The sequence below is a fragment of the Phalacrocorax aristotelis genome, chromosome 2 (genome assembly GCF_949628215.1).
Source record: "Phalacrocorax aristotelis chromosome 2, bGulAri2.1, whole genome shotgun sequence".
Lineage (NCBI taxonomy): Eukaryota > Metazoa > Chordata > Aves > Suliformes > Phalacrocoracidae > Phalacrocorax > Phalacrocorax aristotelis.
The window spans coordinates 46,555,211-46,568,403 of NC_134277.1; the positions used below are offsets into that span (position 1 = coordinate 46,555,211).

The window sequence follows — 13,193 nt, forward strand, 5'->3', positions numbered from 1 at the left end:
AACCTTTGCATTAGGAAAAACACTGGAGTTGTAGGCAAAAAATATATGTGTCAGTATTTTGCATGAGATTAGCTTTATAGGTTAAGTGAGGAACTGGTACAGTATAAATTCTTTTTGCCATAATGTGTTGATGGAACTATTCCCCATAAACTATTAGTTAAGTAATTTTTAGGTGGAAGGAAAATGTCTGTTTTCTTTGTGTAACAATGTCTAATATTATAAGTGTTTATTCCTGATTAATCCTGATTCGATATTAGGAAAAATTTCTCTACTGAAAGAGTGGTCAGGCATCGGAACAGGCTGCCCAGAGAGGTGGTGGAGTCACCATCCCTGGAGGTGTTCAAAAATGTGTAGACGTGGCACTCTGGGACATGGTTTAGGAGGTACGGTGGTGTTGGGTTGGTGGTTGGACTTGATGATCCAACTTTAATGATTCTATGATTCTTCTGCTGTTTACTGATTAATAATTTTGTTGGTATTTTAGAAAATCACAGGCTGGAATCTTCATACCAAAATCATTTAATTCTGAAGGTTTTGGTGGTAAGTATGTAGTATAAGCAGCTTTTAAGATGATTTTAAAAAAGAACTTGTGTTTTATTAGTGCTTTCCTAGCATTACCTGACTGACCTATGGTTTTGTTCAAGGAAATACACTAGCACAAATGTCAGAGTAAACAGAATTTCTGTTGTGGTTGCAGTAACTTCTAGACTCTTTTAGATGCCCGTTTTTATAGTGGAGAGTTGGGTTTTTATTTGTATTGATTTGTTCTTTCATTAGAATTCTGTATATATAAGTTTTCCTATTCATTGATTTGGTCCTGTCTTCAAGTGGGAACTATTCCTTTCACTTTTTACAAGATTTTATGGTAAACCCATATTTGAAAAAGGTAATGTATTAACTTCCACCTGTACCAACATTCAGACAACCAGTCAGAGGAAGCTGGAGATCTAGGTCCATCAGCTTGCTCCTGTGCAGTTTATAGTATATACTGGTCTATTTACTTTGTGGCTCTGAACAAGTAGTTTTTGTGTATGTGTCTATAAGTTTGGTGTGTATCCAGATGCAACACTGATTCTAAGGAAGTGTACTGTAGGTCTTGAATTCCCATAGAAGATGTTCAGTAAAAGCAGTTGTAAAGATTGGCGTATTTTGAGACTTGATCTTCTTGTTTCCTCTTTGAAAAGATCATTCAATTCTCTTCCAGAGTTCCCTTTTTTCCCCTCAACTCAGCATACACGCTTTTTTTTTTTTTTTAAATCTGCTTGCTACCCTTCTCTTACTGGTAACCTCTAGAGCTAAAACTCTTGTACATATCATTTATAGCTTTGTCTCTGCCTTTCTCAAAAAATAGCACCCTCTCTTTTTCCCTATAGGAAATTTATATAAAATAATTCAAAAATATAAAATGTCAAATGTACTCCCACCCACATTTCACTTCAAGTTTGAGTGGCTCTCTGCACTCCCCAATATTATCTATGTTGCCCATGAACTCTAGCACTGACAGCAAGTAGGAAAAGTTTTCTTTAGAGCTTGATTATGTTTTTTCGTGTACAGTACTGTGATTATATCTCATTTTAGAAGCAGGGAATATTTCTCTTGGCCATAAAACCTCTTGAAATCATTAAATATAAAGCTCAGCTAACATATATCAAGGAACAGTTGGACGTATTGAAAGATGTATCATCCAATGCATGTATTTTGATAAAGTACTTTTGGGGGAAAAAAAAAATCATTGCCCTAAATTAAGATGTATGCATCCTTTGTACTGCATTACCTGTGGGGAAACTGCCAAAAGATGAAAGTTAAGTAGAAGGTGATGTGTTCTTAATGTCCACATTTCTTTGTGTAATGTGCTTTAGGAAAGCATTAAGCTTGTCAAATGAAAATCAGAGTAGGACCAATATTGAAAATGAGGTTTTTGTGACCTAAGTTTTAAAAATTGTAAAGAACATTTTAATAGACAGTTTACATCTGCATGGAAGCTGTTTAGTCAAGGTAACTTAAGTTAGAGAATATTCTACATTTGAACTTCTGTTTGAGTACTAATAACAAGTATTTTTAATTGCAGTTCAACTTCTTAAATTGTTTTGCATCTCTCTTCTACATTGCCTTTGTGCTGTTTGATATGAAGCTTCTGAGGCAGGTGAGTTCCAAGAACATCTTAAGAATGTTGATGAATCTGGAAAATAAGATTGATTGAAATAGGACTTCAGTTTTTAATTGTTTTTCTAAAATACATATGAAATATATTGTCGAGTTAATATTTTCGTACAAATCCCGCTTCCATATTTCAGTTCCTCTAGCAGAGCTGCAGAATCATAACAGAATAATGTAGATCAATTCTTTCCCTTCACATAAATGAGGAGCTGTTTTCAAATATATTGATTATTCCCTCACACAGATGAGGCTGCAAAATTTTCATTTCCTCCTCCTTTCCCTTTATATTAGAAAATGATTTTCTCTGTAGTGTTCTTAATGAGAGACTCTTGAGGATAGGAGAATGATTAAGTTTATGACTACAGTGAGGAGCTGAGATAAATGAAAGCAAAAATAATTTGTAGTTGGTATTTGAAATCAGCTTTCTGTTGTTAATGTCTTTTGAACTCATGTATGAAGATCAGGTATAAGGAAAATATTCTTGCTCTAAATATCATGTACAAAAGAACAAGAATTTCAGCTTAGGAACTCTCTTCCTCTAAAGAAATCTCTAGCAAAACAGTTGATGTAACTATGTGAGACCTGATGCTTGTGACATTTCCTATACTTTAAGGTAAAAAGTAAGAAAGAAAAAAAAAAAAGAAAACATTCATTGTTTAACTCTGTTATTGCTGTTGGTATAGGTTAAGTGTGTATTTTTACCCTTCACTGGACTTTGTGTACTGCCTCCAAGATACATCCAGATCCACAAAATATTTAGATATCTAACTCCTATTTTGTCCTTTTCAGCACACAGCAAAGACTGGGAACTAAAGCAGCTACACTTTTCATATGCTATTGATCATTTTTTTTTGAGTGGCCTTCTGTTGTCAAAGTATAACAACCTACAGTACTATGAGAACACACAACATTGGAAATGATTGTAGGTTTATCACAGATCTATTGATTTTTTTCTTTTTGTGTGTTTTGTTTGTTTTTTAACTTAAGAGCTTGGCCACTTTGCTGATAACTTCGCAGATCCTTAATCAGTTTGCAGAATCCTTACTTCCTTACTGGCTCCAAAAGAGACATAAGAGGAAGATGGAGAAACGCACGTGTTCTCTGAAAACAGATACAGACCTGTCAATAGTTGGACAAGTCAACTTGGAGAAAGAAATGGGCACCTATTTGGTACGTTTTACTGCTGTAAGAGAGTGAAAAGTTTTCTGGGCTGTAGTTGATGGAGATGTCAGCTAGTGCAACCTAAAATATTCCTGGCTGTCTGGCCTAGTGGCTTATTTCCAGCTTCATCAGTTTTGCTGAAACTGTTGTTTATACAGCTATAGGTGCACTGGATTAAGAAACTGATACAATGCAGGATCCCAGTTACACCAGCATGAGGGTGTAGGAATGAACAGCTGGATCTGAGCTACTTAACCCATATCGTTGGAAGAATTGCTTGTGTAATATACTTCTAATTTCCAAGGGTAGCCTGGGGGCTACCAGGATGAGTAGCCTGTAGGGAAGGGAGAGGCTGTTTCTGTTTTAGTTTGGTTTTGCAGTGATAGTAGTTTAAACTGACGATTAAACTATAGCCAGAGGGACTCCCCTCTTGTCTGGGTGGGGCCAGAAATGGAGAGGGCAGAAGAGACCAGCTCTTCAAACCAATACTACTGCTGGAAGCTCTTGCTTCTTGAAACTACAGTTTTGGCATTCACGGTCTTCCTAGTTCTGTTCCTGTCCTCCTCCTACCCAGTACAATTTTTAATTATATGTAACAGACTTTGTGCAATTCATTACTTGCAGTTTTAAAGGAAGTAACAAAGTAGACATTAGTGTGTATGTTATAGCCTTACAGACTGACAACATGCTTGATCAGGTGCTGCAAGCAAAGTCAGGAGAGGCTTAATACTGTATGATTTATACTTTTACAGAATAAGAATTATATGTAGATGGCATACCTTTTATGTAAAAGGTAGAGAATAGAAGTTTGAAATTTGATATCAATACCGTATCAGATTCCTCTCTTTCTGTAAAAGGTAGAGAATAGCAGTTTGACATTTGATATCAATACTGTATCAGATTCCTCTCCCTGCAAAAGGTACCATGAAATGGGAAGAAGAAAAAGAAGTACTACCTTTGCAATTGAAAAACTGTGCAAATGTTAATACTTGCGTTCCTCTGGGAAGGTTGGTATTTCCCACATTTTATATGAGGAGAGATAGATTTAGAGAGTGTTGGCTATCTTACAATAGAGAACAGAGCAGAAGTCCCTAAGTTAGTTTCTGTCTGAACTGGTAAATCAGCACAATCCAGCACTGTGCCTGCAAACAGGCCAGCACAGCTCCAAAAGCTCTGTGGCAGCATCAGGCGTTGATAGGCTTTACTAAATAGGCTCTACCTCTTAGACCTGAGCTAAGTTCTGATTCTCAGCTGGCACATACAAAGCCAGTGTGGTGTCTTTGAGTCACACAGCCCAGTGCTTCCTGTGCAGAGCTGGATCAAATGTGTCTGCACCTGTTGTACTGTTCTGCCCTGAATAATTTTCCACAGGGACCCAACAGGTCAATTGTAGAGTTGTGTCTGCCTTGGAGGTGTCCACTGCTAGCCTCGGTTTCAGTTCAAGGTACTGTGTACTCAAGGCCTTTATTTTCAATCTAAAGATTTTAATTGTGCTGTGCTTGTGAATACACGGTATAAGACAACTGATTTTTTCACAAGCAGTGAGCTGTCAGCAGGCAAGTGTATTTCTAAAATTAGATCTGTCACAAGGGGGAAGCATTTGACTATGTTTAGTAACTGAGAAGTTTAGCAGGAGTCTTGACAGAATTTGGTGTTTCAGGCTCTCCTGTTTTCCTTCCTTCACTTACTCTAACATTTAATTCTCTTTTTTGTTTGTTCTCTTTCTCACTTTTCAGATCTCCAGCCCTTAACCAGTTTAAGACGCAAAAACGTCCTGCAGTCACTTTAAAATTATTTTTCTTTTAAATTTCAGTTTCTTTCCTCTAATTTTCGCCCTGAATTTTTTTGTTGATTCTCTTTCCTTGATGCTGTAGTTTATGTGCTGCTTTTGTAGCTGACAATGGCACACTTTGAAATTTCTTTAACATACTATCAAACTCCCCTCTTCCTGCAAAAAGTGTCATAAACTGAGTAGGAGAAAAAGAAATACTCCTTTTACTTTAGAACAGTGGAGTATGAAAAGTCAATAAGTTACTGGACTAGGGAACAGGAAAGAAGGTGTGGGAATACTGTGCAGTTACCAGAAGGAGGAGCACAAGGGGAAGCGTTGCTCCCTGCCTGCAACAGTTGTCTGAGACACTGATAGCAGGGACAGATCAGTGACCGCCACTCCAGTGAGCGATCCTGCACAAATGTCCCACCTTACTAAAATTCAGAGTTCGTACAAAAGACTTCTGTGGAAAAATCTCAGTGGTATTAAAAGTTAGGTAGCTCCTGAGTGTCTGGCCCGCAGATCAGTTTGTCAGACCCAGCTATACTGCACAACTTAAAAATGAGCACAAGGGAAAAATGCAGCTAATGACCACCCCATGTTGATTTCTGAGCTTACAGGCTTCTGCCTCTCTCTGCTACCTAAAAAAAAAACAACACTAGGTGCTGGAAAAGATTAGAGAACCATGTGACTGATGTATGATGCCAAAACCAATTTTACGTGGTTCTTGTAATCGTCTCAGTTACTGTCAAGTCTTTATTTTTAAACCTCATTTTTGAGAGAGAGGAAAATGCGTGGGTCTGGGCGAATACAACATAGCGAGATCCCAGTTTAACTACTTCATGGTATTTCACCATCCTTTGTTCAGCGAGCACCTTTTCTTTAGAAATGAGTTGGTTTTGTTCTTCGCATCCATAAATAGCTGCTGCAATCATAGAAAACTATTATTAATAGTACAAAACTAATATGCAAATATGCATAATAATCTACATGAGAATACTTAATCGGTATTCAAGTGCCCACATTCTTGGTTTAAAGATCAGGAGATAGATGTGTTGCACATTTGCCAAAACAGGGCTTTTTGCATTAATTGTTCCTTTTAGATGTCAGTGCTGCATTCTGTCATTTCAGCCTTCAAGTGGGCCACTAATTTTGACTTACCTGTTTTGAAATAACCAAGCAGAAATACCAGAATAGAGTTGCCTATCTACCAACCTGCCTTTCTAGTTAGGTCTTCCATGGACAGTTTCGAATATTAGGACTTTTCTTGTCACAACGCTTTTAGGAGAATGTTCTGGCAGTTTAAATGCGTGATGCCGTTTTCCTGTCCCCCACTGTTCCTTCTGTAACTGTTTCACTGAGATAAGAATTTGTGTGATGAATGTGTTTATAAAATTACTTCATGTAATAGGGCTAAGAAGTATGACTGTTGCGGAAAATGCATTAGGCAAAAAGAAAACCTTGGCCTCCCCTTATTAGAAAGTTTTGAGTAATTGAATAATTCCAAACTAGATGTATGTTTTGTTCTTTTTTTCTACCACCAGTCATTCCCAAAGAACTGATTTGGGATGAGGAAGTGTGTTTACAACTGTATTGTTAATTCTGTGTTTCTTCATGTGTTTGTGGGTTAAAGTTGTTCTTATTTTTGGTCTGTTTTTCAGGGTACTTTTGATGATTACCTGGAATTGTTCTTACAGTTTGGCTATGTGAGTCTCTTCTCATGTGTTTATCCACTGGCAGCTGTCTTTGCGGTGTTAAACAACATCACAGAGATACATTCTGATGCTTTAAAAATGTGTAGAGTTTACAAGCGGCCGTTTGCAGAACCCACAGCAAATATTGGTGTTTGGCAGGTAATTTTTATGTGTTTCTTTTTCTATTCATTTGTTTTAAGAGACTTTAACAAACGTATTTAAGCTGTGTTTGACACATCAACCGCTTTTAAAGTTTAGTAGGTACTTAGTTCTTTTCAGCACCTGAGGATACTATCTATCCAACTAGAGCATTTTTTGTAGGGTTTTTGACCACATGTCTTCCAGTTGCCTTTGAAAAGAAAACATCCTTCCTTTAGTCCTTGGAGATGTATGTATTGTAGTCCTGTTGCAACTGCAACAAAGCAAAGCTGCCAGATACTGTCAACAACTCTTTACAGCCAACATAGTTTTCAAAATTATAATATCTGATGCAATCTCAGAAGCATGGAGCTTAGCAAGGGTTTAAAAAACAATGAAGAATGATAGGTAAGTACTTGGATTCTTAAGCCATGCTTGGCTGTTTGCCTTTGTGATTACTGGTACTCGGGCTGACTAATTTGAAAATAACCTGGATCTGGGAGCAAGAGCTGGTCATTTCTGCACAACCTGAACGTTGTGGCCTATCTAAACGATTTAATGCTAGCAGTAATGGCTTCAGGATTTTCTGTCCTCAGTTGTTTGCCCATGCAGTCACGCTAGTACCAGCTTGTTTGGAGGCTGCTGAGTACGCTGTGTCAATGAACTGATTCTGACTAAAAATAACCCTACAAAACTCCAAAACAGGAAGTTTTTCTGGGAAGAAAGATGACTACTAAGTCACATGCAGAGACTTTAACATTCTGTAACGGCAGTGGCCTGATAAGGAGGGTGAAGTAGTTTGATGAAATTTCTAGGGGATGATCCATATTATAGTTTTATTTAACAACTTTTCTGATTATATGTAATGGAGAGAAAGGGCACAATAAATCAGCGGATTGTTTAATTTGGAGAGGTTGTAAACGTTGGTACCAAATGAAACAACTGGAAGATAAGAGATGAAAACAGGAAACCTTGAATGAAACATACTGTAAAAACATGTAAACCAAATATTCTGAGCAATGCTCATTAGACATGTACATAGGTGTTAATGAAGTGGACTTACAAAAGTCTTTTAATATTAAAAGTTATTAACATGTGTACATTACAATCTGATTGCATTTTAATATCTGAGGCATTTTCTCAGTCCAAATCTATGTGGTCAACATCTTGATGGCAGAGCTGCATTGACCAGTGGTGTGACCACCAGTTAAATGAAGCTGTAGTCATAAGTCCCGAGTGTAGCTGCAGCTATATTAACAGCATTTGTTTTGCCAGAATAGTTTGTTTCTATCTAGGGAGTAGGCTGAAAAACCGTAACACTAATGGTACAGTCATGTGGGTTTTTTTTACAGGGTAGGATTTTAACTAAGGGTAGAAATGCATTTGCTTTGTGAATTAAATAAGACTTAAAAAATTAATTACCTGTTTCATGTGGGAAGTTATAGCATTGGCTGAAAGATTTCTGTTAAAGGAGTACTGGAATTACTTTATCAGGTGAGCTGAGTCACCAGCTTGTTGTCAAGGGCAAAGTTACTTCTACTAATTCATTGTGACAATTGCTACAATTCACTCTCAGTCTTTCTTGTTCCAGAGAGGACCTTGGAGTAAGTAACCAAGTAAATGTCACGCTGTAGTATTATTTTCAGGCATTTTGTGGGAGCTCTGTAGGCAACAGCTTCTTAGACTTGTGCAATTGTGTGCATTTGAGTGTAAATCTTTCTTTCAACAAATTTCATCTTGTGTAACTGGTTGCGATTTTAAAAAAAGACATTCTGAACCATCCTTACATTTTCCTATTACTTAATATTCAGGCAAAACTTTCAAAACCAGAGTGTGAAGACTGTTAGTTCCTCTAGGAATTTTGCATTTTTTCCATTATCCTGCAAGAAATTTAAGCTTGGGAGTACAACTGTACACTTCTGTGTGTTCAGGTTATGAGTTACGAAGATACTGGGGATAAGGCTGCTTTCCTGTCCACTTTTTTTCCTTTAGGATTATTCTACATTTTTCAGGAAGTTATCTGGCATTACCTACATCCAGAATGTTAGTGGTCTCTGAATAACTTCTCAAGGTCTTTACAGTACTATGGAATTGTGGAAGAATACTGTTTTAACTTCTTTACAGCAAACACACATGCACATAGAGAAATGAAATTAGAGAAAAATTCAGGGTTTCCAGGTGGTCTTTCTGGAATTGCAAACCTTGTTGTGGTCTTGTGCTTGCTTTTCTTAAAGCTGATGAAGTCTGGACTGCTTGCCAAACAAGATTTATGTTGTAGAAATCAAAAGATAAAGGAAGGTAAAAAGTTAAAATAATGGGTCTTCTGAGGATTTAACAGAGAGAGGTATGGTCCAGAGCAATTTGGGGACTGGTAAATTAGAGATAATGGTCATAATTATAAATATATTTGTGTTTTATTTCAGTTGGCTTTTGAAACTATGAGTGTAATATCAGTTGTAACTAATTGCATATTGATTGGAATGTCTCCGCAAGTGAATGCCCTTTTCCCAGATTCAAAAATGGACCTTGTTCTGACTGTGGCATTGGTAGAGGTAAGTCTGCCTTCAAACAGTGCATGTGTTTTAGTAGCAAATGACATGAACAACAGTGGAAATGATACCAGGGAGTAGACTACCCCCCACCTTACATTAAAAGGAAATGAAGATTTCCCTATCAAAGAAGTATTTGGATGTCTTATTTTTTTATTTCTTTTCTGTGTTTTCATGTACTGTAAATGAAATGTTGTTGCCATACTTTTCTGTATGTTCCCAAGATACCATGTATTTCAATAATTTAATAGTGCTATTTCAAGAAGCAAAATAACCACGTTTTTGTGAACTGATTATTTCTCTACTTGGTTTGTCGTCCCAGCATATCTTGTAAAGACCACCTACATAATCTTTATGGATGTTTCCTGTAAGGCTTATGTGAAACAAGTATGTATGGTGACTATAAATACGAGTGATTGTAACAGCATTTGGCTTTCATATTTCCCTAATTTTATGTAGTTAACACTTGAGTGTCATTCCTTCTCAGGCAAAGAGGGATGACCGTGGGCATGTTATATAACAGCTGAGGTTGTAGGACTTTGCCCTTATGTATCGTTCTTTCAGAGCTTTCTTGTATTGCATTGCCTTGACTTCCATCATTATGCTATTGTAGCTTTTAGGAACTGGATTACTTTTCTTGTGGCAAAAGGTCTGGGTTGTCTATGTGTAGTTGTTAAACTGCATCGCCTTACAGAGGTGCAACAGGAGCACACACTTCTTTGTTGTTGTTTATACAAGTGTTAAGTGTTACGCAATGAATTATGAGCTTGCTTTGAGTTTTATTTTCCAAGCCTTAAGGTTTGCAGAGTTAACTAAATATGAATCATGTCAACTGGTTTACTGAAGTTCGAGTCTACAGACAGCCTGATGTATTCTTCTATTCATGTGTGAACGTTTACATTAACCTCAGTGAGGTATTTTAATATAAAACTAATGTGGCAATTTAAATGTAATGCTGTAGTTCATTACTGGACAATGTATCCAGAGAGATGGTATTATGAAAACTGTATGACTGAATGTAAGCGGCATGGATTTATGGCAGCTTAAAGTGATGGGGCTATTTTTGCCTTTGCTTCTTGGGTATTTATTCCCATATTATTTGTTTCAATGTGAAGCTGGCTACCTGGTCTCTAGGCAGGCCTCTGTTTCTTGGTGGGCCATAGGAGAATACCAATATTTTTCCTGTAATTCTGAGTTCTGCTTATATGCAAACCTTTAGATGGCAGAAATTGCAAGTAGCTCTTGGAATTTCTTTTTTAACAGTGCTGTATCTCAGATTATCTATAAATGCTGTGGAAAGGGAGTGTTCGGGGCTTTTTTGGTGGGGTTTTTTTTGGTTGGTTTTTAGTGGGGTGGTTGTTTTTGTGGTTTTGTTTTGCTTTTTAATGAGTCAGAGAATAGCTCAGGTTGTAGAATCTTGCAAGGAGTTTTGTAGCACAAGTTATGAAGTTTCTGGAGGCCAAAAGAGCCCTCCAAAGTGAAACACGTTTTATGTATAAATCTTAATTAAAAAAAACTCTGAAAATGAACACCACAAACATGATATCACTTCTGTTGAAGACCATTCCCATTGTAGTGACAGTTAAACATGTTCTCAGTTACAGAAATGATTTATCAGCACTTACGTTGTACATATTTCAGGTTAAAACCTTCATTACAAAAGGCAGAAAGAAGGGAGGATTACTAGGTGCTGTGGGACTATGAACAGCAGCAGTATGGATTGATGGCGGCTTAAAGAGGTGGGGCTATTTTTGCCTTTGCTTCCTGGGTATTTATTCCCATCTTATCTGTTACACTGGCACTTTCTTTTATCTGGTGCATGATGAATCAGATTAGGGAATTGATCTGGGAGAAACTGTCTGGCCCAGTTCACTGGCGAAAGGGAGCAGGGCAGAAGCAACTGTGTGTGGAAGATACATGGCAGTGCTGTAGGTTTGTGCTGGATTAAATTTGTGGGACTTCTGCACCACTGAATCTTTCTCCTGTAAGTATTATTTCATCTACCGGAAGATCCCTAAACCACAAAAGCAGCACAAATCTCATATATTGGCAGTATTCCTATGCACCTTTACTATATTTAGTAAATATAGTATATATTTACTATATATACTAATAATTAAACTGTGCATTTCAGTTGTAAGGAAAATTCAGGAACAGAATACATCACATTAAACCAATAGGACAAACCTGGTGCATCTAAAGTACATCAGTATTGATGTAGGAAAAAATTCTGTCGGATGTGTCAGGGTGTTGACAGAAAAGCATTCTAGATCACCTAGTAGAGATTCAGAAACACATGATACAGGTGAGTTATTTTACTTTCTGGTATTTGCTTCAGGTGAAGGTGAGAGTTTTACAGTGTGTTTATGCTATTTTGTCAGCATCTTGCCAGGCAGTGTGAAAATGTTAATGAGCACAAGAAATGTCTTCTAGTAGGCTATGTATGCTCTCACGTGTTCAGTTGATGGGGTAACCTACTTAAATCTTAGCTGTTGTTAAATATTTTTATCAGGTTTAGGTAATTGAGACTCCACTTGAATACTTGTATATGTTTGATGCAAAGCTAAACAAAAAATGCACTATTCTTACCAAAGCTAAGCATAGGTATTAGCAATGCCCTGATTAAAAAATAAAAAGTTAGTGCTTTTTAATAATAATACTAATACTCTTCAAATGGAAAAATGTTTATATGGCAACATTTGACATCACTCCATACAGATGTAATGAAGAACTGTGTGTGAAGTTCTCCTAAGCATTCTGTACCCAGCCCCTACAGATTTATGCAAAATAATTTTTTTTTATTAACAACACTAACTCCACTGCCATCTACACTTTTGGTGGGAATACATGTTGTATCAGCAAAGTAAATACTAATTAAATAGAATAAAACATTAAGCATTTAATAATAATGGTAAGCATTAAAATAATATTTAATAATAATTTTTAAGTATTAGAACAGTGGTTTTTTTTTTGAACAGTTGACCTATTTTCATCAATCCAACATCTGCTTCCATGGCAACATGATTTGAACCAGGAGCAGAATCATGAATTTCCCCTCTTTTATTTATGGATGGATGCTAACTGAATGCAGCAAGTGCAGTTTTCAAACAAATAAGTAGGTGGGTGTCCTTAAAGCAGGAAACAATAAGCCCTTATTAACATAATTTTAAAAAAGTTATATCCCATAGTGTTTAGTTCTTCAGGCTTTACAGTAGGCACATACTTCTGGTATGAACCACAGGTGCAAAGTGTTGGATGTTCCAAGCAAGTGCCTGTGCTCATGTGAAACTGTTCCCAATGACCTCCGATTTCATATGCCAACTTGAAAAAAAGAGGAAATGACTTTGAAGAAATTTGGTGAATAGTTGGGGGAGTGGGTTAAAACAAGGTGTAACCTTAATTCTGCAGCGCTTTTTTATTTTTCTTTGAAAATTGTTAGCAGAGTTTTGTTCCTGATGACTATTTCTTTTTAATATAGACACTCATAAATGCAAGGAATACTGATTAAATATATTACAGGACTACTCTGAAAGTTAAGTCCAAGAAATCGGTTGTATGTAGTGGTTTTCCTTTTTTTTTTTCTTTAGACAGTACATTAGTAGGGGTGTTTGAAGCAATAGCTGTAAAGTACAGCTTAACATGAATGTATCCTAATCTCCAAGAGTAACTCATTGTGTATCCAGCACTGAAATGTAGTAAACTAATGGAAGGCTTTTATGCAGC

At 36.8% G+C, this 13,193-nt stretch overlaps 1 protein-coding gene across 11 annotated transcripts in view; it reads left to right on the forward strand.

Annotated features, from left to right (window-relative positions):
- The window catches only part of ANO10 (anoctamin 10), a 136,107-nt gene that overhangs the window by 14,830 nt on the left and 108,084 nt on the right, over positions 1–13,193 (forward strand). For 10 of the 11 annotated variants that reach the window (XR_012658974.1, XR_012658969.1, XR_012658970.1 and 7 more), the window contains exons 7-11: positions 485–540; positions 2,069–2,143; positions 3,145–3,327; positions 6,751–6,942; positions 9,345–9,473. Coding sequence is in view for 6 of the 11 variants with exons in the window: in XM_075083325.1 (XP_074939426.1) it covers positions 485–540; positions 2,069–2,143; positions 3,145–3,327; positions 6,751–6,942; positions 9,345–9,473 (635 nt within the window). In the remaining 5 variants the exon portion in view is untranslated. Of the gene's footprint in view, positions 1–484; positions 541–2,068; positions 2,144–3,144; positions 3,328–6,750; positions 6,943–9,344; positions 9,474–11,111; positions 11,258–13,193 lie in introns of those variants that run through there. The other variant, XM_075083326.1, reaches the window with a different exon arrangement.